Source organism: Adelges cooleyi, unplaced genomic scaffold (assembly GCF_023614345.1).
Source record: "Adelges cooleyi isolate 19-005CV unplaced genomic scaffold, UGA_ACOO_1.1 ACOO_flye_CR_arks_rails_tigmint_CR_PRNA_17, whole genome shotgun sequence".
NCBI lineage: Eukaryota > Metazoa > Arthropoda > Insecta > Hemiptera > Adelgidae > Adelges > Adelges cooleyi.
The window spans coordinates 46,478-72,502 of NW_026095827.1; the positions used below are offsets into that span (position 1 = coordinate 46,478).

Sequence of the window (26,025 nt, forward strand, 5' to 3'; positions counted from 1 at the left end):
ATTAAACTTATTATAGGAAGTACTTGTTCATATAATAATAGATTGTTTTAAAACTACATCTACCTCTTATAAATATAAAGTTAAATCAAAATATTAAAAAAAAAAAATTGTATTTTATTAATTTGTGGGTATGATGTCTGCAATATTACATTATGTTAGTGTACGCTCGCACGATACTTACCGTGTTATATTTAATATAAATATATATAAAACTTTTTTACTATTATTTTTCAACTTGGAATTTTGCTGTCCCACTCCATAACCCCATCGTTGGTATTGATGTTAGCGTTTCGCTATCATTAAACTTATTTTAGAAACCACTTATGCGTATAATACCAGATTGTTTTGAAACCGCATCTACCTCTTATCAATAATTATATTGATAAGAGGTAGATTTCTAATGTAATGTTCAATCAAAGTATCAAAACAAAAAAAAATTGTTATTTATTTGTGGATATGATGACCGGTCGACGTCTGCAGTATCCCATAATGTTAGCTTACGCTTGCGTTTGCATGAGACTTACCGTGTTTATTTATATACACATATAGAAAACATTCATACATTAAAATAGAAAAAAAATGCGAACAGGTGTAATTTTTTAAAATAAAATTTTAATGTTAACAGTTATAAAAAAAAAACAATGTATTAAGTAATGGGGTTTGTTTAATTTTTATTAAATACATTTTTTAAATATCAAAAATAAAAATTAAAAGTTGATGGAAAATTTTAATGAAATAGACTATAAGTAATATCCTTTTAGTAAAATACTTAAAACTTTCAAAATTGTTAAATCAATAAAATTAATTCTTAAAAATGATGCGTGTATGATGGATTGTACATTTAATATTAGTAATATTAATGCTTGCTGCATAACATCAAAATATATTTGTCTTAATTTAATCTGTTTTGTTTCAAACGTGTTGCAGTATTTATTTTTCGTGTAAAGCGACCGATACCTCAAATCACACAAAAACTATAGATTGCAATTTTATTGAAACTATAAAAAACATTTCTAAGAGAAATATGTACAAAAAACGTCGGTTCGACTGCAATATATGTCAAAGGAGGCTTACAACCAAAAGTAATATAATCCGGCATATTGCGAACTCGCATTCGAGTACTTCCACTGGAAAGAAAACACCTCTTAAAAATAAAGTCACTCATCGTAACAGGAAAATCAAAGGAAATACTCTAAACAAAGATGGCTTATCTAATTGTGGTATTTGTTTGAGAACTTTTTCATTAAAATCAAGCCTGAGAAGACATTGGCGCGTTCATACCGAAGAGAAACCCTTTAAATGCGATATCTGTGAAAAAACATTTGGTAGACAATCTTACCTCAAAACTCATGAACGCATACATACCGGCGAGAAACCATTTAAATGCGTTATCTGTCAAAAAACATTCAATCAACATTCTAATCTCAAGAAACATGTACGTATACGTAACGGCGAGAAACCTTTTAAATGCGATATCTGTAAAAGTCTTTTTGTGACCAATCCAACCTAAAAACTCACGAAAGAACACATACCGGGAGAAACCATTTAAATGCGATGTCTGTAAAAAGTCTTTTTGTGACCTATCTAACCTCAAAGTTCATGAAAGAACACATACCGGCGAGAAACCATTTAAATGCGATGTCTGTGAAAAAACATTCAGTTTAAAGTCCTCTCTCATAACTCATGAACGCATACATATTGGTGGGGTACGACACAAATGCTCAGTCTGTGATAAATCATATGGTCGCCAAGATTCCCTCAAAAGTCATCAAGCAAAAGCACACGGCTCATAGATTCATAAACCTCACGTGGCTATTCGGCAGTTTCAAAATAGTTTTTCAAAATCTATTTGTTTATTTTTTTTACTTAGGATTTAATTCAGATCTAATATATTTTTATTCGTTTTCTTATCATTTTTAAGTATTTCTATCGTTTAACTGATTATTAACATACACACTTGCACAAAGACATTTAGTGAAACCAATGTGTTTTATACATGTTTAGCGTGTACTCAACATGTTATTTAATTTGGCAATTTAGTTTTACTGTTAAATTGAGTAACTTAAGATTGTACAAACTTTACCAATAGATATCAATGTATTTAGTATTTACATTTAGTGTTAGTTTGTAGAAACGTATTTACCCATATAAATTTACTTTTTATTCTTGACTAAAATGAACAAACATGTGCTTAAATCGAAAACTGTGTAGATAATTATTACCTATATACTGTTATAATTATATAGCATAATATTAATATTATTCGAAAATTGTTTCAGAACACTTCTGCATAATTAGGATATTTTCTCGTTTAAGTATTCTTACATGCTTAATTAAATTAATTATTATTAAATAATAGTTAATGAATTAAACTTATTTTTAAAATGTTATACATTTTTCTGTATTGTTGATTCATTCGTATTTGTTAATTCTTTTGGAGATTAATGAGTTGCTACAGCCTACGGAAAGAAATTGTTTAAGCGTTTTAAAACACAAAAATATAAGAATGTGAGACCAAATTTTTAAAATCAATACACTCTCAGCTCCGCATAGAAGTTAAAAATATTACTTCTGTTTATTATGCTTTGTGTTGTATTAGCTTTGATGCGATGCTGAAAAACTAATACAATGATATTGACTCAATGCGTTTTTCTAGTTCATCTCTTCTACCTTCTTAATCTAAAATAACTCACTAAAAATTAAAGCATTTTAGCTTCGATGCAAAGCGAGAAGGTATTGGTTTTACTCTGATGTGGGCTTTTTTGTTAGCTGTACGCACTGTAACTTTTTAATACTAGACCAATTCCTTCGAATAGCAACTCTATAAATCACAAATTTTATCTAGTTTGTTCTTTGGAGGGGGGGGGGTAAAAGTTGAAAAAGTTGAATTCTTCACAGACGAAATTTAAAAAACCCGTACGAGTTTTTAAGTTAGAACTTGAACTCAACTATGAGTTATAAGGTCAAACTACCTGCAAATCATGAAGAGGTCTGTTGTTTTTTGGATTCAGATTAAGTGTTGGGTTTTATGCAGTATACCGCCTTAAAATGTGTTTTTTATTACACAATTTTTTTAAAGGAAAACTAATGTTTTGCATAATATTATACTGTTTTCATTTAAAGAGATTCACGCTTGATTGTTTAAATTGTCTAATATTACATAACCTGCTTCGTGCTAATTTTAATTTTTTAGTTTATAACTTGTAGCTCTAATTTTGTTAAAATATTTCATTATTTTATTACTATGTACAAGTTAAGATAAATTTTAATGATAATTAAGTCATAAATGATAATACTTAACATCATGATATCAGCTCCTATGCTTTTATTAAAATAACACAATTTTTAAAATCTCCATAAAAGGTTATTGTTAAATAACAGGCAACAGCCGACCGCTAGTGGCTATAAACGTTAGTAATATTTAACTAATATGTAATATATGTAGGTAAAATTTATTGTTTTCTCCATCATAGTACCAGTATACGATTTATTTTAATTTAAATGTAAGGAATTCGATTTTTCTTTAGAAAATAACAAGATATTAATATACAGGATGATTACATTTTAATTTAAGTAAATTAAAATGTAGTTTTAAATGTTTAAAAATAACAAATTATATCACTCAAAACTTTTGATTATGTAAACAAAATTGTCTTTTATATCATTATTATTACTATATTTGTCACCAAATAAAATAACTAAAATGGTGTCGTTAAGACATCCTATTAATCTTTTCTGCATATATGGCACAGAAATATAACCAAAATTAAATATCAATCACAGTTAGTTTTTATTTTTCAAATAATGTACAGTTTTCTCTTAATAACAAGATATTAATATACAGGTTGAGGCAGTAAAACGGCAATTTTCTAATGTATTTAAATGGGAAACCCCGTTTCACTATCCCACCCTTTACATTTTAAGGATCTATGAATAGATTTTTTCAGTTGCATTTTATTTTGTACATTGTGAATCTAGTAAAATAAAAGTATAATATAGCTTTGAAATAATATAATCTGTAAAGTATAAATATTTTGTGTGAGATTGCTCTGATGGAAGTATATAATATATATTATATGTAGTATATAAGTATATAGTATAAATATTAATTTTATTGAAAATTTAAAAATTAGACCGAAGGTATGAAGGGATCAAGAATAGAAGTATAGGTACAATTTTTCAAAATTCTGTGGTCAAGCGTTTATTTTAAAGTGATTATATCACTTTCAGTTAAAACATTTCCTGTAGACCTGTGACATCCCAGTCTCCACTATGCTCAACTGTACTGGCTTTCTTCAACACCTATTTTTGGTTGATATTATTATATTAAATATTTAATTTACAAGTAGGGGCAAGGGCGGATACAACCGGGTGAATAGGGGCAATTGCCCCCCCGTTCACAAAAAAAGTATCAAATATTCCATTTGTAATTAATTGTGACTAAAATTTTGTTCATGCAAGTTATCGAGAGAGGGTCGTTATTGTATTTACCATGAACATTTATTTTTTTATTGAAAATTGTCCATTTTTATTTTATTGAAATAGTGTTTACGGCATTCGAAGCGCCACATTTTACGTACAACTGGTTATTTATGGGGTTTGACACAGTTCACATACAAAGATATATGATATTACCTGCTATATTCTTCGGTTTTGCGATAACACTAGTCACCAAGACAATCTATTTTTAAATTAATATGACGTACTACAATGGCTTTACCGCTCCTCGCTGCTTGCCGCATTAGTTTTGTTTTGACAGTAGTTTAATTTATTTTATAAACAAATAATATGAAGTTATTATATTATGGTTTAACTTTGACAAGAGCTTCAAAAAAAAAGTATTGTAGACCAAGTTATCGCTATATTTGTTGGACTCCGTCTCACAAGTCGTGTTTGCGGAGACCAATATAAAATTTTACTAAATCATCTAAAATCAATCAAATCTAAAAAAATCATTAGTTTAATAGTTAATCTAGAGCCAAATCTTTTTTTTTTTTTAAGTAAGCAAAATGGTGACCTCTGATTATTTAATCGCCGATTTTCAATGAAAAATGCACTAGTTTATTGTTTATAAAAAATATAATTTTAAATAAAAAAAAACCTTTGATCAGGCACTAGTTTTTCATGCTTTTAATAAGCTGTATAAATTTCATTCAAATCTGTGAAGTGGTTTTTGAATTACAGTGGTCACCGTCTTTGAAGAAATAGTTTCGAGAAAAACTTATTTGAAAAGTTTTATACTCGATTCATGTATACAAAAATAAATTATTTAATTACTTACATCGAATTATCTATTCCTTTGATTAACTTAAAATTTTCAGATAATATTTTCAAGACATTATACTTTAAGAAAATACAAATTAAAAAAATCGAATATTTGAAAATCCTGACTACCCCTAACACCTAAGTTTTTCATTCATAACTAAAAGTAGGTGTCTTCTAAAACAATAAAACCCATCACATTCATCAGTATGGCTGATTTCTGTACATATCTAATTTTCATGACGACATATAATAAGACAATTCCTATGCCTAGCTATTCCTATTAATTTATTTTATTCATATATATATATATTGCCCCCCCTGTTTAGGACCTCTGTATCCGCCCTTGGTGGGGGGCCTAAGTATTCTAACACAATTAGCGAAAAGTGTGTCCATGGCGGATAAAGCCTAAGGTAAACTCATTTATTAATTTTATAGGATGTCGATGAAGGTAAGATTACAATAAGCTTGATACAAGAGTTGGGAATTTTATTTCTTTGCCTCCTAAATTGCACGACCGTTTACCTCCACGCTACAAAGTACGTCCATCTGTAGCAATCACTTGTTATCACACAAATACACTATCTGTCCATATAATTTCTGCGTTTGTCATTCAGTTTGCATTGAAATCACAACTAATGTGGTGATAGTTAGTATCACCACCTACTCTACCGCGGTGTCGGTTGGTACTACTACCTACCGTACCACCTACTGCGCCGGGTGTAGCGTTAAGACGCCGGCCCAGCTGCTAGCCAGCTGCCATCTTCGGTCCGCCAATCGATAATCTCGCACGACATCGTCTACACGCTCGGCGTTTTTTTTTCAAGCAGACATTCTGTTAATTACTTGTGTCGAATCTTGTTCGTTAATAATTTGTAATCTTGTCCCTGATTTGTTAATAACTTTGTGCTGTACACGTTAGGTAAATATACAAGCTGTTATATTTAAATAAATAAAACTGCCAATTTGTTTGCAGTATTGGTGCCACGGGTCCGATTCGCGAACATCTCTAGATTTCAATCATAAAACTTGGCCGAATTCTGCGATTAATACCTTAAGTATTGCGTCGTGTTTCGTTATTTCGTTACAATTGTGTTTTGTCTTGCATGTCAATAATTTATTAGAAGTTTTTATTAGCAGCTCTGGAAGGCGGTTTACGGTTCTACATTGTGTGAGTACCTATTGTTTTGTATTTCTAATTTATATACATTATTGCCGTGTTTACGTCTCCCGAGGACTTAAAACACTGCTTGTAAATAAAAAGAATCATAATTTATATGTGGTTGTTTATTACTTATTATTTATCCGGAGTTGAGTAGAGTGATATGGGATCAACACCATTTTAAAATAATCTAGTCGGCAAAATGGTCAATCGTCTAGCTTAAATCTTTATTGTGTTAGCTTTTTACCTATAAGTCATGCTTGTAGCTTTGTGTTATTTATCTAATTCGAGTAAATTAAAATTAAGTTTTAAATGTTTAAAAGAACAAAATATACTACTGAAAACTCAGTGGTTTTTATTTTTTTAAGTAATGTAAAGTAAATTATTCTTTACTATATCATTGTTATTACTTTAATTGTTACTTAATAAAATAGTTAAAACTGCAATTTAGTAGTCCTATTTAAACCTCTTTGCATAAGTGGTACAGAAAAACAACTAAAGTTCGATGTCAATTACAGAGTTTTGAAACGGTAAAATATGTTGAATATTAAACCTGAAAATGACGATGCAGAAGAATACTCCGTTCAACCAAAACCGTTTGATGTGCTGTTCAAAAACAATGAAATAACTATAGTAGAGGATTATTTGGTTAAGAATGAAGTAGATGATACTTATGAGTAAGGCGATATTTATTACCATTTATTTTATCTTGAACAAAACTATTAAAACTTGTGCCTGATGGTATCAATATAAGCGTTTCGCTAACATTAAACTTATATTAGGAACCATTTGTTCATTTAATAATAGATTGATTGATTTAAAACTACATCTACCTCTTATCCATATAGAGATCCATTAAAATATTAAAAAAAACAAAATTGTAAACATTTTATTTGTGGGTGTGTTGTCTGCAGCACCACATTATGTTAGCGTACGTTTTGTACGATACTTACCGAGTTATTTATATAAATATATAGAAAACATTTTTACAATTATTTTTCATTCTTTTATTAAATTAAAAAAAAATGCGAATAAGTGTCATTTATTATTACAAAAACTATATATTAAAATTTATGTTTTTTTACTATTAAAAATTTCATTTATGTTAAATAGAAATTTTTATGAATAGATTAGGTAATCTAATTTTTTTGAATTTATTATATAATTAATTTTCGCATTTAGAATGTAAACTAAATTATCTTTATTATATCATTAGTAGACTATATTTGTTACTAAATAAAATAGCTAAAGTTGTACAATTTAGTCGTCCTACTAATCCTCTATGCATATATAGCACAAAAATACAACTAATGTTAAATGTCAATTATAGAGTTTTGAAGCGGTTTAATATATTGAAAATTAAACCTGAAAATGATGAAACAAAAGAAGAGTTGTTGGAAAAATCGTTTGAAGTCCATGAAAACAAACCGTTTGATATGCAGTTCATAAACAATGAAATTTCTACAACAAATAAGTGTTTAGTAAATAATGAAGTCGATAATAATTATGAGTAAGGTTATTTTTATTACCATTTTTTTTTCTTAAACAAAACTTTAAAACTTTTGTAATTATGTTATCCTCCTCCATAAACCCATCAGTGGTATCGATGTTAGCGTTTCGCTATTATTTAACTTATATTAGGAACTGCTTGTTTATATAATAATATATTATTTTAAAACCGCATCTACCTCTTATCAATATAATGTTAAATCAAAGTATCAAAAAAACAAAATTGTGAAAACATTTAATTGTGGGTTTGATGTCCGGTCAACGTCTGCAGCATCGCATGATGTTAGCGTACGTTTGCGTTCCATATTCTAATTAATGTGAACGTTACATTGTATTATGTAGGATAAGTTTAGGCAACTCGATCAAATAAAAATTGAGTAAAGAAGACTTTTGTATGTCATCTAAAATTAATCAAATTAATTCTTAAAAAGGATGCGTTGTATATTTAATATTAAAACTTGCTGTATAACATCAAAATATATTTTTCTTAAATTAATTTGTTTTGTTTCAAACGTGTTGCAGTATTCATTTTTCGTGTAAAGCGACAGATATCTCAAATAATACAAAGACAATGAATTGTAGTTTTAACGAAACTATAGATAATCATTTAAAGAAAAATATATACAAAATACGTCGGTTCGACTGCAATATGTGTCAAAGGAGGTTTACAACCAAAAGTAATATAATCCGGCATATTACGAAATCGCATTCCATTGAAAAGAAAACACCTCAAAAAGTCAATCATCCTAATAGCAAAATCAAAGAAAATACTCGAAACAAAGATGGCCTATTTAATTGTGGTAATTGTTTGAAAACGTTTTCATTAAAATCAAGCCTGAGAAGACATTCGTGCATTCACACGGAAAAGCCCTTTAAATGCAATGTCTGTGAAAAAGCATTCATTCATCAATCTAATCTCAAGAGACATACACGTATACATACCGGCGAGATCCCTTTTAAATGCGATGTCTGTCAAAAGGCTTTTTGCGACCAATCTTACATCAAAATTCATAAAAGGATACATACCGGCGAGAAGCCCTTTAAATGCAACATTTGTGAAAAAAAATTTGGTCAGATATCTCACCTCAAAACTCATGAACGCATACACACCGCCGAGAAACCTTTTAAGTGCGATGTCTGTGAAAAAACATTCAGTCATCAATCTGCTCTCAAGAGGCATGCACGTATTCATACCGGCGAGAAACCGTTTAAATGCGATGTCTGTGAAAAAACATTCAGTCATCAATCTGCTCTCAAGAGACATGCACGTATTCATACCGGCGAGAAACCGTTTAAATGCGTTGTCTGTGAAAAAATATTCAGTCAACAAACTCATCTCAAGAACCATGCACGTATTCATACCGAAGAGAAACCCTTTAAATGCGATGTCTGTGAAAAATGTTTTAATATACAATCTAACCTCAAAGTTCATGAAAGAACACATACCGGCGAGAAACCATTTAAATGCGATGTCTGTGAAAAAATATTCAGTTTAAAGTCCTCTCTCATAACTCATGAACGCATACATATTGGTGGGGTACGACACAAATGCTCAGTCTGTGATAAATCATATGGTCGCCAAGATTCCCTCAAAAGTCATCAAGCAAAAGCACACGGCTCATAGATTCATAAACCTTACGTGACTATTTGGCAGTTTTTCAAAATCGATTTGTTATTATTTTGCAATTTTTTTTACTTACGATTTATTTCAGATCTAATATATTTTATTCGTTTTCTTATAATATTTACTTTATTACTATCGTTTAACAGATCAATAACATAAGTATTAGTTTTTAATTTATTTTTTCGACGGATCACATGAATTATTTAGTATTAATATTTTTATAATGTATTTTTTAATTTTCATAATCTACACACACAAAATGCTAAACAATTTTGTTACTATTCTTATTTTTTATTATAAATATGTTAGTAGTCTTTTTAGTTACAGATAGTTTTGAAGAGAATGGTTTATAATATATGTTAATTTGTATTTTAAAATTGATTTTTAATTTAAAATATTTGTTAATTTTTGAGCGTTGAATTATGCGAACCGTGTTTAAAATCAAAATAAAATATTTTATTATTTCGTCAATTATGATTACATTATGTTAGTTTCATTCATATTTTTAGAATAAGTTTTTCGTTTTTTTAATTCTTAGAATTATTAAGATTGAACCTGACCATTATTAATAAATGTCATTCGGGAAAGTAAGGAGAATATGCCTACTTCAATATATACGTTTATTATTAAATAATTAGTAAAAATAATTTTGTTCAATATATTTGTGTGATTAGTTCCCAAGAAAACATAATACCGTGTTTGAGAGTAATAACATTAGTTTTATATTGAGACTTTTTTTTTATAAACATCTTTTTCAAATAATTACTATAATATTGGATTTTTAAAAGATTTATGTAAATGGATAAATTATATAACTATAATAAACAATCTGTTTAAGTGTTCGTCAAATATCGTCTATGTTTGAAGAACTATTCGTAAGTGCCACTTTTGTTTGGGCATGCACCATTTTGACGTGGCTAAACATGTTCGTCTAAGACATCGGCTATCCGCCTCTTTGATTGTGACATATTTAATTTGACGGGTTGTTAAATTACTCCGCCTTGTTGAGGCTCGTTTAAGACAATTTAGTTAAAATGAAAAGTATATTTCACTAAGACTAATACAGTCTAATGATTAAAGACTTTTAGAAATATAGTATAATTGTTTAGTGTTTTAAATCGTAAAATATAGAAGCATTTGAAAAAAAAAAGGGTTTTATTGTGTTATTTCTTTTATTAAGCTTTGATACAAGAGTTTGGAATTTAATTTATTTGCCTCTTGAAATGCACGAGAGTTTACCTTCACGCTACAAAGTACCTCCATCTGTGGCAATCACTCGTTATCAAGCAAACGCACACTATCACAAATCTGTCCATACAATTTCTGCGTTGTGTCGCGCACCGTGCAGTTTGCATTAAAATCACAATTGAAATAAAAGTTTTGATTTTTAATTAAGATTAAAATTTGTACACTCTGCTGAAGTTCTGTGAATCAAACTAGTGAAACAATTAGATTGAGCGCCCTAGGTACAATTGGTTTTCTGTATTGTCGCCACGGCCCCGCTTCGTGAGAATATCTAGATTTAATCATAATTACTTGGTCGAATTCTGTGATAAACACCTAACGTACTGCGTTGTGTTTCTTTATTTCGTTTCAAGTTGCGTTACAATTGAGTTTTGTCTTGCATGTCAATAGTTTATTATAAGTTTTCAGTAGCAGCCCTGGAAAGCGGATTACGGTTCTACGTTGTGTGAGTACCTATTGTTTTGTATTTCTAATTTATATACATTATTGCCGCGTTTACTGTCTCCCGCGGACTTAAAACACTGCTTTTGAATAAAAAGAATCATAATTTATTTGGTAGCTTGTTACCTATTATTTATCCGGAGTTGAGTAGAGTAATATAGGATCAACACCATTTTAAATTAATCTAGTCGGCAAAATGGGCAATCCTCTAGCTTTGATCTTTATTGTGTTAGTTTCTTACCTTCAAGTCATGCTTGTAGCTTTGGGTTATTAATCTTACTTTATTTGTTACTTAATAAAATAGTTAAAATTGTGCAATTTATTTGTTTATGCTACAAAGTACCTCCATCTGTGGCAATCACTCGTTATCACACAAACACACACTATTTGTCCATACAATTTCTGCGTTGTCAAGCACTGTGCGGTTTGCATTAAAATCACAATTATTATGAAATAAAAGTTTTGATTTTGTTAGTAATTAAGATTTATTTTTGTACACTCTGCAGTTCTGTAAATCAACCTAGTTAAATTAGATTTAGCGCCATAGGTACAATTTGTTTTCTGTATTGTCGCCACGGGTCCGATTCGTGAACATCTCTAGATTTTAATCATAATAACTTGGTCGAATTCTGTGATAAATACCTAACGCACTACGTTGTTTCTTTATTTTGTTTCAAGTTACAATTGAGTTTTGTCTTGCATGTCAATAATTTATTATAATTTTTCATTAGCAGCTCTGGAAGGCAGTTTACGGTTCTACGTTGTGTGAGTACCTATTGTTTTGTATTTCTAATTTATATACATTATTGCCGTGTTTACTGTCTCCCGAGGACTTAAAACACTGCTTGTGAATAAAAAGAATCATAATTTATATTTGGTTGCTTATTACTTAATATTTACCCGGAGTTGAGCAGAGTTATATGGGATCAACACCATTTTTAATTAATCTAGTTGGCAAAATGGCCAATCGTCTAGCTTTGATCTTTATTGTGTTAGCTTCTTACCTATAAGTCATGCTTGTAATTTGTCAATTATAGAGTTTTGAAGCTGTATAATATGTTAAAAATTAAACCTGAAAATGACGATGCAGAAGAATACTCTGTTGAATAAACGTTCGGAGTCGTTGAACCAAAACCGTTAGATGTGCTGTTCAAAACCATTGAAATATCTACAACAGAGGAGTATTTGGTTAAGAATGAAGTCGATGATACTTATGAGTAAGGCGATTTTTATTACCATTTTTTTTATCTTGAACAAAATTATTAAAACTTGTGCCTGATGGTATCAATATAAGAGTTTAACTAAGATTTAACTTATATTGGGAACCACTTGTTCATTTAATAATAGATTGATTGATTTAAAACTACATCTACCTCTTATCAATACAAAAATCCATTAAAATATTAAAAAAAAAAAAAAAATTGTAAACATTTAATTTGTGGGTATGTTGTCTGCAGCACCACATTATGTTAGCGTAAGTTTTGTACGATACTTACCGAGTTAGTTATATAAATATATAGAAAACATTTTTACAATTATTTTTCATTTTTTTATTAAGTTAAAAAAAATGCGAATAAATGTCATTTTTTATTACAAAAACTTTATATTAAAATTCATGTTTTTTTACTATCAGAAATTTCATTTATGTTAAATAGACATTTTTTATGAATAGATTAGGCTATCTAATTTTTTTAAAATTTATAATATGATTAATCTTCGAGTTTAGAATGTAAACTAAATTATCTTTACTATATCATTATTAGACTATATTTGTTACTAAATAAAATAATTAAAATTGTGCAATTTAGTTGTCCAAATAAACCTCTTTGCATATATGGCACAGAAATACAACTAATGTTAAATGTCAATTATAGAGTTTTGAAGCGGTATAATATATTAAAAATTAAACCTGAAAATGACGATGCAGAAGAATGCTCCTTTGAAAAATCTAAACCGTTAGATGTGCTGTTCATAAACAATTCAATTTCTACAACAGAGGAGAATTTGGTAAAGAATGAAGTCGACAATACTTATGGGTAAGGTGATATTTATTAAAAAATAATTTTTATCTTAAATAAAACTATTAACTGGTGTTTATGTTGTTCTCCTTTATACACCTAACGTTGTTATCCATGTTAGCGTTCCGCTATTAAACTTATATTAGGAACTACTTGCTAATATAATAATAGATTGTTTTATAACTGCATTTACCTCTTATCAACATATTGTTAAATCAAAGTATAAAAAAAAAAAAAAATTTTAAACATTAATTGGTGGGTATGATGACCGGTTTACATCTGCAGTATCGCATTATTGTTAGCGTACGTTAGCATGGGACTTAAATGTGTTATACATATAAATGACAAAGATGGAAGTAGTAGTAATTTGGGGCTTTACCGCCCATTTTTACAAATTATAGTTTAACCTTATATATTGTTTAGTTTAGAAAATTATTTGTAACATTGAGTGTTTTACTAAATAAGAAGTGGAAGAAATAAATCATATATAAACATGTTTCAAATAAATTATAGTCATTTTAATTCAATTTAAACAGTATAATAATGGATGATTATAATAGTGAATGTGATGTTTTTTGTACATTAGACTATTTAGATTGTAAAACGCGTAACAAGACTTTTGATAAATGTAGTAATACACTACTTATTTCAAAGCGAGAACTTATGAGTGAAGCCGGTTTTATTTATATTGGTGATGGATCAAATGATGATGTCTTATGTTTTTATTGTCGTCAAGGTCTGAGATCTTGGGAGCCGAACGACGAACCTTGGATCGAGCATGCAAGATGGTCTCCAGATTGTGGTTATCTTCGGTTAGTGAAGGGTTCACCTCATTGATTTTAAAACCTATTAAATAAAAAAAAAAGATGTTAATTTATTACAACATTCTTACATTTAAATTAACTCTTTAAATACTAGTAAAACCATGAATTCACATTGTAGACGCAGTTGCGTAGTAGGTTAAGGCGTGACTTTCTAGGATAAATTTAATAGGATGTGGATTGATAGCACTCATGCTAGGCTAGGTAGGTTGAGGTTGAGTCATACTTTAATTCACTCCGTCACTGCGTCTACACTTTTTGCATTTTTTTTTTTCCAATTTAAAAATAAAATATAGCGGTAAGAAGAGGGGGGGGGGCTAATATAGTTAATCAAATGTTTTTCAAGTGTTTAGTACATAGAGTTTCGTATAGTAGTACAGTCGATGTTAAAAGTATTATTCCAAGCACAATGCCTTGTATTAAATGTAGTCTACTAGAAGCTATTTATAATTTTATAATTAAATTAGACAAAATTGAACATTCAAATATAGAAAAATCTACATCTAAAACAAAACTTGAGGAATCTTTTGAAGAAGTTCTACACCAGACAAAAGAATTACAAAATGTAAAGAATCTAAAAATTGCACAACCCATTTGGTCAATTACACTGGAATAAGTAGAAGAGGGGGTATGTTTTATACTCAAGGTTTGTATATATATATACGTCATCTTTATGCTAAAGATATAAGTAGCTAATATAGAGTTAAGTTGTACGGACGTTTATGTGCATGCTAAAATTTTATTTAAACAAAATGGCAAATGTGTTATCTAAATCTACGTTCACCATTGACCCCAAAAGAACTATCTCGGTAGGTATTCTTTTAAATAAAAAATTATCTATTATTGTTTATTTAGATTATAAAAATAGTCAAGACCAGCTAATTCTTGATGAAAAACAGTGGCGTACTCTGATGGAATTTCAAATATTCAACAACATTGTGAACACAATTCAAAACAATGCAAAGCGAATACAATTAGGTTCAGATTTTAGTTGTACTACTAACCCTAAAACAGATTCAGTGATATTACGTAATAAAAATGAACGTATGAAATTGACGCGTATAAATTTGTTAACACTTCAGATGATTTCAAATTGTATTGAAGCACATATAACTGAACGCTTAAATAAGTTTGAGTTGTATCAAAAATCTTTTAACGATATATATTCAGCTATACTTAATGATGTTAATAATTTTTCAAGTGAATGTCGACGTATCGATTTCATAACGGCTTTTGTCGCAAACTATGATTTTCAAATGTTTGCAACGGATACAAATGCGCTATTCATCCATGAATTAAAAATTAATTATGATCAAATTATAAATTTGATTATGCGAGAACTTCTAGTAACTATAGTATAATTTCGAAAATGAAAAAAAAAATATATGTATTGAGAGAGGGAAAACGTATACAAGCTAATTATTTAAAAAAATATTTCACTCGTTTTAGTTTAGAAATAGCCGTCTTACAAGAAGGTATTATAATGCCTTCACATTTAGAATGCTGCTCCTGTCGAAAGTGTCGTTTGTTAAAATATATTATTATTGAAGCAACCAAAAATAGTGTTAAAATATTAAATCAAAACTTAGAAAATGATATTTCAGTATTAATTGTGAAAACGCCAGATGCTCGTCGATCCAAGCGCTTACAGAATAAAAAATTCAACAAAATCTGAGTGAACGAGGATTATTTTTAAAGTACTATTAATCTTATTAAATAATGTAATTGTATTGTGAATTTAAAAAAGTGTTTAATAAACATTCTATTAACTAATCAAATGTGTTATATATATATATTATATAATTACTCACATTTAAGTCTCATAGCGTAGAGTACACATGACAATCATTTCCAACAACTCTATCTGTTAACCTTTAAAAAAAAAATATATTAAAATATTTTTTTATTTTACTAATTTAAAATCAGCTTACAGTGATCTCTAACGTTCATGTTTTCAACAATAATAAATACCTCCCTAAAAACCCTAAAAAAAAACAGTATAATATTAATTCAACAATAATTAAAAAAATTAAACTAACTTACATATTAATCCGAATCAGTTAGCCAAATGGTTTCAATAGCTGGCTGATTAAGACGCAGAAGTGGAGGTAACACGTCTGCATCCGATTCATAAGTAACATCTGTTGATGACCCTTTTTTTTAAAAAAAAAAAAAAAGAAGAAAATATTATTTTATTTCAAATAAAAAAAAATTAACTTACATGAATCTGCTAGCGAAATTATTGATGGTTCTGATGTAGACCAATTTCCAATTCCATGTTCGTCATCTGTATCCGCTAAATAAAAAAAAAGTACGTTACTTATTTTGTAAAAAAAAAAAATGTTAATATTCATTTATTAACCAATCGTTGGTAAACCTATATTGTAGAACACGATTGCTAAACTTTTTCCATTATTATTAATTACTAGTTAAACTCAGAACATTGAATCATGCAAAGAAATATGTATCTTTTTACTCACACCAATTTCCAATTCCACGTTGGTCATCTGTATCTGCTAAATAAAAAAAAGTACGTTACTTATTTTGTAAAAAACAAAAAATGTTAATATTCATTTATTAACCCATCATTGGTAAACCTATATTGAAGAACACGATTGTTAAACTTTTTGCATTATTATTAATTACTAGTTAAACTCAGAACATTGAATCATTCAAAGAAATATGTATCTTTTTACTCACTACTAATTGATAATATGTTTTTTTTTTTGTAATTACTATTATTAGAAAATAAAAAAAATAAAAAAACTATAAGTTTATTTTTTAAAAAAATTGTATAGTACAAAAAAACCTTAAAATGTGCTCTGTGTGAGCGCCGCGCTCATATGTTTACTAACGATGGGTTAAATAAAAATACTTACATTCCAACCACAGTGTTGATTTACTATGAAAAGACTTCACGTCGCTACTCGAGCTCCAAGGAGAATATGAAATCGACGAGAGCGACCGTTGACGTAGGGGTGATAATGAAAAAAAACTAGAGCTGGAATTAACACTTACCGATCGACTTCGCGATGCGGTAGTATCAGTCTCAAGAGATGTGTAAGAACCTATCCGTCGCCGTTGTGTTCGGATTTTACGTGGTCGCCGCCGTCGTTTGCAACGCCTTACCGTTCTAGCAGACGATGGATAGGAATCGCTGTCCATTTTGAACTAACAGCTCTTACTCATACACTAAGTTTGATAGTAAAAAAAAAAAATCCCACTTACTTTTTAGTGAAACAGTTTCGCCTTGTAATAAATATAATCATTTGAGTCATAGCAACCATTACACAAAAAAATTACTACGATTCATTGAACAAGACACACCGCGTCAATGAAACCCTGTGGTTAGTTGTATTCTATACGCTGCGTGATCTGTGTTTATGCGGTTTATGTGGGTAATGTTCGAGTCTAGTTAACTTTCTTCACACGTGAATAAACATTAATATTATTATTATATACCTTTACTATACTACTGAAAAAAAAAACAATGATTTCTAATTTAAAATATTTTATTGTAATACTATATAATCTTATCTTAACAGTATATCGTTACGTTAAAATCATACAATATTATTATTATAATGAAATGTTCTCCACCATTATTATTATTGTTATACTGCTGAAAAAAAAAACAATGATTTCTAATTTATATTAATACTATAATGATACTAATATAAAATATAACAGGTGGTATTATACCTCTGCTATACTACTGAAAAAAAAAACAATGGTATATAAGTAAAAAATATAACTCGTCCTAACAATATATTATTACGTTAATACCATACAATATTAATATTATTATTATGAAAAGAACCTCCACCATCATGTATTTAAAATAGTTGATATAGCTGTAATAATATCATTCCTTTGTCATTTTTATTGTGCGAGATTCATCTGATAAAAAGTTTTCTCCCAATTCATCAAATAGATTTTTCAATAAATTGTTGATTTTAGAATTCGCCTTATTATTTGTAAGACCAATTTTAGCAGATCGGTTCACTTTTCGCCATCTATAAAAAAATTAATTATGCTACATTTTGGTACCAAAATAAAAAAAATATGTTTTAATTATGTCACCAACGGATGGAAAATATTGAGTGTCTTTTTAAAAAAAAAAAATAGTATGAAGAATGAACATTATGATTCTTTTTTTTTTTTAGAATATCGTAACAGTCCTCACCACTCTCAAGGTATCAACACATTCAAAAACTGTTAAGGTATGGTAAACATCTACGCTTTTATTAGACCCTAAAGAAAAATAAAAATAATTAAGGCACTAGGCAAGCCTAGCAAACATGCTAGGAGAAGAAAGAATTATAAAAATAAAATAAAAAATAAATTAGATGAAGAAGTAATAAAAAAAATGTATAATATAATAAAAACAATAAAAGAAAATATTTAAATTTATCAATAATTTTGTTGTTGTTGTATTTGTATATGATTATGTGACTCTTGGTTTTATATTTCTAGTTTGAAAAAAAAAAACATGAAAATTACCAAAAACATTCGTTTGAGTTCAACTGGTGATGGTTTACAAGAAATAGGAAGATTTAGGTCCAGGTCGAAAACTTTCTTTTTAAAAATAAGTTAAAGTTTCTAGACTTAACGCGTACCAATAGTGATCTATGCAGATTTTGAATGTTTTTTAAAACCTCTTATGGAACAGTCAAATGAAAAACAGAAATCTATTAAAACTTTTCAACACAAACCGATGAGTTTTGGCTTTTATGTTAAAATTGATTACACAACCATTTCACCTGAATTAGTTAATGAATTTAAAATACCTAAAAAACCAGTTATTTACAGAGGTGAAAATGCTGCCAAAAAATTTTTGGAAGCTCTTATAAAAGTCGGAGAAGAAGTAGATAAATTATATCAGACAAACATAGCAATGAATCCTTTAACTAGTGAAGAAACAAATCGATTTCAAAACGCTAGCAATTGTGAAATATGTAAGCGATCTTTTATCAATACCATAAAAGTTAGAGATCACTGTCATTTTACGGGTAAATTTAGAAATGTATTATGTTTGACCTGTAATTTCAAGTTGAAAAATGTAACTTTCATTCCAATTTATTTTCATAACTTAGCGTACGATAGTCATTTCATAGTACATCAATTAGGAATAAATAACAAACGAATTGATGTTATTCCTAATTCGAGTGAAAAATATATTTCATTTAGCAAAGAAATTTCCAAAACTATGAAAATAAAATTCATAGATACGTTTAGATTTATGTCAGAGCCTTTAAGTACGCTTGCTAATAATTTAGCCGAAGACAAATCTAGGTTTAAAGAGACATTACGATTTTTTTCAATAGATAAATTAGATTTAGTATGTCGTAAAGGTTGTTTCCCCTACGAATACGTGAATAACTGGGATAAACTTGAACAGACTTATTTACCATCCAAAAAACACTTTTACAACTCACTAAATGATGAAGAAATCAGTAACCAAGATTATAACCATGCGAAAACTGTTTGGAATACATTTAGAATAAAAACTTTAGGTGAATATTCTGATCACTATCTGTTGACTGATATTTTAATATTAGCCGATGTTTTCGAGTCATTTCGAAATCTTTGTATGAACACATTTCATCTTGATGCATCACATTATTTTACAGCTCCAGGATTCGCATTCCAAACAATGTTGAAATTTACTAATGTTGAACTTGAAAGGCTAAAAGATTATGATATGCATCTCATGCTTGAAACCGGTATTCGCGGAGGTATCTGTAACAGTGTTAAACGACACGTAAAAGCTAATATCCCTAATGTCGAGGGAATTAATTACAATCCTGATAAACCCACGTCTTGGCTTACATATTTTGACTGTGTAAACCTCTATGGGAAAGCTATGCTATCGGTTTTACCTTTTCGTAATTTCGAATGGTTAGAAGATTTATCATTAGATATTACAACAATACCAAACAATTCAAAGTATGGTTATATATTAGAAGTTGATGTTGATTACCCTGAGCATTTACACAATGATCATAACGATTTCCCATTTTTACCCGAATTTACATTCCCACCTAATTCAAAGGTGAAAAAATTGATGACTACTTTTAATCCTAAACGAAATTATGTTGTACATTATCGTTCACTGAAGCAAGCTATCGCAAACGGATTAGTTGTGACAAAAGTACATAGAATTGTCAAATTCGAGCAAAAGAAATGGATGGCACCCTACGTGAAACTTTGTACTGAAATGAGACGAAACGCAACAAATGAGTTTGAAAAAGCGTTTTGGAAACTCGCTATCAATTCTGTTTTTGGAAAATGTATGGAAAACGTGAGAAAACGTATGAATATGAAATTGGTGACAACTGATCGACAGGCACATCGTTTAATGATAAAACCTAGTTTTAAAGATCGTACAATTTATTCTAATAATCTAATGGCTATACACATGTTCAAGGAGAAACTTAAATTTGATAAACCCATATATGTAGGATTAGCTATTCTAGATATTTCCAAAACTGTTATGTATAATTTTCACTATAATGTAATGAAGCCTAAGTATGGTCGCAACATTAGATTATGCTACTCCGATACAGATTCCTTAATCTATGAAATTATTACAGACGATTTTATGACTGATCTCACAAATGATTTGTCACCATATTTCGATACATCAAATTTTCCCAAAGATCATCCATGTTTTTCAGAAAGGAGGAAGAATGTACCAGGTTACTTTAAAGACGAATTAAAAAGTTTGATTTTACTTGAATTTGTAACCTTGCGACCGAAACTGTATGCTTTTAATGTTGGAGGAAAGGAAACAAAGAAAGCAAAAGGAGTAAAAAAGTATGTGATTGAAAAAAATATGAAAATGGAACATTATATCAGCGTTTTAAAAGCATATTCTAGTCAAAACACTTTTATTCAGAACAATACAATAACATATCAATCTATGAACACAATTCAATCAGAAAAACATCAAGTATATTCAAAAAAAATTTACAAACTCGCACTTAGTGCAAGCGATGACAAGCTAATAATATTGGAAAATGGGATAGATACAATAGCAATGCTGCAGTAACCATAAACGATAACGGTGAAGTTTTGTCTTTATTGGCATCAAATCCTACATTTAAACGTACTGTATGTGGTGGTCATAAAAAACTAAATATGTACCACTTTGAACGGATAGAGTCTACCATTTTTTCTAGACCGGTATTGGGTATTGTCAATTGCATCCATCATTCAACCACCAATAGAGATGAACGGGTACAAATGAAGTGTAGACTGGATAAAATCTTCCTCGCTGGCTCTGAAAGATCAGCATATAAACTACAAGATCCTAACTGGTTTAACATTTTATATTAGTCAACTAGACACAAAATCTTTAATTTTTAAATATATAACTAAGTTACTATTTTTAATAGTTTAATATAAAGAAATTGTATATTTTTTTTTTTAATAAAAATTATTTTACAATATTTTCTGTTTTCACCCATGAGTTATGAGATGAATCTAGTCCTAAATACTTTACATACATTTTTCCTTTTGATCTTTTCAAGACACGTTCTATAAGATATGTATCAGGGTAATTAGTCTTTTTAATTTCTTGCTCATAAAAACATCCTAAAATTAGCTCACCTTTCTCATCAGACAATTTGTAGGTTATAGGATTAGTATCTAAAATGTTGCTAATAGTAAAAATTTCTGTAGTCCAACTTGGCGTGTAAGATTTATTAAAAATGTGTTTATATTTTGATATTCTAACCTTTTCATTTAACTTAAATTTTGGTTTTTTCTCTAAACTTTTGCTAGAATAACTTTTATGTGTAACAGAATGAGGAGTTAATCTGGCTTCTTGTGGAGTACAACTAATTGTTCTGTGTCTACTATTATTATATCTGTTTACTAGTTTTGGTAATGCTTTTATCCAGTCCCAACTGCCTTGAGCTGTAAAATTTGTATAAATATAATTTTTTAAAGTTCTAATCACTCGTTCTACCATCCCCGCCTTGATACTACTATAAGTTGAATAATGTTTAATGTTATATTTTTTCATAATATTTTGAAATTTCTCATTATGAAATTCTAATCCAAAATCCGATTGAATAAATTTAGGCTGATGAGTTTTTAATATTTTCATCATCGCATTGTTTATAGTAATTGCTGATTTATTTTTTAAAGGTTCTAACCATACGTATTTAGTAAACGTATCAATAACAACTAAAATATATTTGAAACCACTATTTTTCCTCGAATGCGCCTGCATATCCATTAAATCAATTTGCCAAAGTTCATCCATGAACCTTGTAATAACTTTACGTCTTGGAAATATTTTTCTAGCTGGTCTATGTAATTCGTTGGCTATATCTCTTAAAGAAGTCATAATAGATTAATATGTAAACTAGTTGAAATAATTTTTTTTCTATCACCTTAATTTTTATTACATTATTTTACAGTTCATAGTGATTTGCATTAATGACAGAAAATTTATAGAACAAACAATTTTAAATTACAACTTGGAAAATATGTCATGTTGTGATTATTATGTTCCTTGGATTCCGGACGACTTAAAACATACCGAGAAAATTGAACTCATTAGAGAATATTTTAAGGAGTTGAAGATAGAAGATGAGGATGATGTTGAAGAAGATGAACAAATTGATTATTGGTAATATAAAAAAATGTAAAACATCTTCTATTTTTAAACCATATATTAAAATATTATAGGTATAGAAAAGATTTATTGAATCAAAAAGAGGATGAAGAAGAAGAAGAAGAAAAATTAAGCTGGGAAGAAATAGATGAATGGGTGGATACTATAATTAAAAAATATGATTTATTAATAATTAATTCTAAAAAAATACCACTTCTTTTTTTTAATTTAAATTTAAATTCATTAAAAAAATACTTTTTAGAAGACAGTAGAAATAATTGTATAGAGGAGGAGTGGTAATGTTTATATATATATATATTTTTTTTTTAATTAAACAATAATTTTTCGTTCACGAAGTTCTTCAATTATTGATATTATTTCATTACTTACACCTGTATTCCCAGCCTCTTTAGAAGCCATTAAAAGAGCAAGCCTAGACACTAATTCATTTGGATTATCATAATAAATGATTTGTGTATTAGGTTGTACATTCTTATATAATATACCAGATCCTTCTTTTGGCTTAAAATCGTCTGACTTTTCTAAGTCAGTAGGTTTTTCAAATGTGAATGGATCTTTTGAATGAGCAGCTTCCGGTGCCTTTGAAGCTATAAAACTGACATCAAGTTTCGCTCTTTTTGTTGTCTTCAATTGTAACATTTTTTCAGTATAATATGGCTTAACAATAAAAGTCCAATTATAAGATTGGCTAGATTTAGGTCCTCCGTTAACATTTAAGTGAACCTCTGTAGCATCTAATATTTTGTAATACGATTTAAAATCCTGACGTGTAGTTAATTTAGGTTTTTTTTCACAAAGTAACGACCATAGACCGGGGGTCCAATCATAGTCTTTGTCTGCTACATACATTTTATTGTTGGCAATGAATACTGGGAAATTACCAATTTTTAGTTGATTATCAATATTATCATAACGCATACCATAAGATGGATCATATGATCTTCTATTTGGAGGTAATTTCATAAAATTGTTGAATTCATATAATTGAGGATCAGCGTTTTCCTCATTTGTTGTAATAGATAATTCCTCATCAATAACATTATTCATTTTATTGTCATTAACTAGCATATTAAGTGGTTCTATAATCGGTTTAAATGTTTCGTTAAATGTATATTCAGAATCTAAAACACCGCGCTTTAACTCCATAATTTTCCGCTTAATATTATTTTTTGATTCTACCAAATTGTTAAGTAATATTTTGTTTTCTGACATTTTAGCAAACTAAAAAATATTTCAGTTTACACCAAGCTTATATAGACATCAAAACCACGTCTGTACCGACCATCATTAACATTTCTAGTTTTATCTATAACAAGAAAACCATATTCTTCATAGCCCCAACAATAAATACAAATTTTTTGAAAATCTAGATAATCCATATCAGTTGAAATATGATCATTAAATATATGTCTTAGATTACGTTCGTCTTGTTTGAACACCACTAATAAATTACAGTTATCGCGTACCAATCGTTTTAAAACTTTAGAATAACTTTGAACTAAAAAGAAAACTGAATTAGCACCAAAATGTCTCCCCATACTAAAATAATCTTGAATGGGTATTTGAGTATCACACAACACATCATCAAAAATAAAAATAGAATTTGGATTCGTTATTTGTGGTTTAACTACTTCTTCAGCTTCCGTAAAAATAAACAGCTTCACTCCTTCTAGACCATCAAAAATTTGTTTCAATAAAATATATTTTTCTTGGTTAAGCGTTTTTGTATACAAATAAACGTTTTCAAATTTTAAACCATTTATATGTGTAAGAAGATTAAACATTACATTTGTTTTACCAGAGCCACTAGATCCAACAATAATACATCGGATACTATCTGGTAGTAAAGGTCCATGTCTTGAGATTGCTTTATTAGAAATTTCTGTGTCTATATTTTTAATATTTAGTTTACTATTCTGTTCTATAAAACACATTTTTTTTTGTATATATAATAGTTGTGAACTAAGAAAAAATACTTAGTATATATAGGAAATGCCAAGAGTGCAAAAGTGTATAACCGGTAAAGGTCTCGTTAATACACTAATAAATAAACTTCCGTTCGAAGCACATTTACCAGGTTATAAATATTGTGGACCTGGAACAAAACTTGAAAAAACATTGGCTAGAGGTGATAAACCTATAAATCTTCTTGATGAGGCTTGTCGTGACCACGATATAGCGTATTTAAAAAATAAAGACGTAACAAACCGTAATTTAGCTGATAAAAAATTAGAATTTCAAGCGTGGGATAGGGTGAAAGCAAAAGATAGTTCATTTGGGGAAAAAGCTGCAGCCTACACCGTTACTAACATTATGAAAGCTAAACGTAAAATTGGCATGGGTTGTTGCAAAGCTAAAAAAGGTGGTAAATTAGTTGGAGCAGTAAGAAAAAGAATATCTCGAAGAAAGTCTAAAAAAGTTAGAAAAATTAAGGTACCAAATCAAAGGGGTTCTGCTATACCTTTGATACCAATATTTGCAGGACTTTCAGCCCTCGGTAGTCTTGCGTCTGGTGCAGCAAATATCTATAAAGCTGTTAAAGATTCTAAAACTGGACAAACGAAAAAAATTGGTAAAGGCTTATATTTGAATGTTCGTAATGGTAAAGGTTTATACTTAGACAAATCAGGTTTAGGTGTGAAGAAAAGAAGAAATATTAAGAAAAAAAACTAATTACTATGCTACCTAATAGACCTCTTTCCTCTCAAGACATTATAAAACATGTTGCACAATTAAAAATTCCACATTTCCGTGGTGTATTTTCACGTGACAGCTTACCAAAAACTATTTTTAAAAACGAATGTGCGGTTATTAACCTTGCTGGAATAAGTCAAAAAGGATCGCATTGGGTAGCTTACTTTAAAAAATATAACAACATATGGTATTTTGATAGCTTTGGTAATTTACCACCACCAATTGAACTCCAAAATCGTTTTAAAGGGTACAATATTTTATATAATTACTCAAAATATTAAAATTATAATACATTTATTTGTGGTCATTTATGTATTGATTTTTTACAATGTATGAATCAACAACAATAAGTTTATCAGGTAACACTACAGAGTTATCAACAAATTTTTTTCCATCACTAACTATAGCTGAGGACTCAGAAATAGCATTATTAAATCTTCAGACATATAATTCTTTTCCTAATATTAATGAAAGCAATAATAAATTGAGAATAATTATAAAGAACAATACAATATTAAATAAACGCGATGTTTCTGTAAGCAGTAGTTCTTCACTAGAATCAGATAAGAATGCTATTGATCATAATCCAAGACATTTAT

General features: G+C 28.9%; 4 protein-coding genes and 1 long non-coding RNA gene across 6 annotated transcripts in view; 4 read left to right on the plus strand and 1 right to left on the minus strand.

Moving 5' to 3' along the window:
* Window positions 1-9,644, plus strand: part of LOC126833072 (zinc finger protein 436-like) — a 38,076-nt gene extending 28,432 nt beyond the window's left edge. The window contains exon 5 of the mRNA XM_050564202.1: window positions 9,568-9,644. The gene's annotated coding sequence lies outside the window, so the exon portion shown is untranslated. The remainder of the gene's footprint in view (window positions 1-9,567) is intronic.
* Window positions 1-26,025, plus strand: part of LOC126833071 (zinc finger protein ZFP2-like) — a 58,216-nt gene that overhangs the window by 19,426 nt on the left and 12,765 nt on the right. Inside the window, exons 6-7 of one of the 2 annotated variants that reach the window (XM_050564201.1) lie at window positions 928-1,460; window positions 1,543-2,058. The exons of the other annotated variant lie outside the window; for it this stretch is intronic. Of the exons in view, the coding sequence (XP_050420158.1) occupies window positions 928-1,460; window positions 1,543-1,793 (784 nt within the window). The 3' untranslated portion in view covers window positions 1,794-2,058. Of the gene's footprint in view, window positions 1-927; window positions 1,461-1,542; window positions 2,059-26,025 lie in introns of those variants that run through there. 2 annotated transcript variants of the gene reach the window in all.
* LOC126833074 (zinc finger protein 664-like) lies at window positions 6,320-9,639 on the plus strand. Its single transcript, XM_050564217.1, has 4 exons — window positions 6,320-6,433; window positions 6,943-7,101; window positions 7,755-7,934; window positions 8,456-9,639. The coding sequence occupies exons 2-4, from the start codon at window positions 6,962-6,964 to the stop codon at window positions 9,555-9,557; spliced, it is 1,422 nt and encodes a 473-aa protein (XP_050420174.1). The 5' UTR covers window positions 6,320-6,433; window positions 6,943-6,961; the 3' UTR covers window positions 9,558-9,639.
* LOC126833073 (zinc finger protein 468-like) overlaps window positions 10,857-26,025 on the plus strand; it is a 35,158-nt gene continuing 19,989 nt past the window's right edge. The window contains exon 1 of the mRNA XM_050564216.1: window positions 10,857-11,023. The gene's annotated coding sequence lies outside the window, so the exon portion shown is untranslated. The remainder of the gene's footprint in view (window positions 11,024-26,025) is intronic.
* Window positions 13,814-17,177, minus strand: LOC126833079 (uncharacterized). The gene is made up of 7 exons (XR_007684840.1): window positions 16,962-17,177; window positions 16,563-16,598; window positions 16,304-16,378; window positions 16,126-16,235; window positions 16,014-16,066; window positions 15,894-15,954; window positions 13,814-14,107 (listed from the first exon to the last, which is right to left on the minus strand). It is a non-coding gene; the product is annotated as an uncharacterized LOC126833079 (long non-coding RNA).

What these genes read in the sequence shown, in the direction of transcription:
- LOC126833074 (XM_050564217.1), top strand. Translation starts at nt 6,962, where the DNA reads ATGTTGAATATTAAACCTGAAAATGACGATGCAGAAGAATACTCCGTT. An exon ending in GAAGTAGATGATACTTATGA is followed by an intron (nt 7,102 to 7,754) that starts GTAAGGCGATAT and finishes TGTCAATTATAG; the next exon opens with AGTTTTGAAGCGGTTTAATA. An exon ending in GAAGTCGATAATAATTATGA is followed by an intron (nt 7,935 to 8,455) that starts GTAAGGTTATTT and finishes AACGTGTTGCAG; the next exon opens with TATTCATTTTTCGTGTAAAG.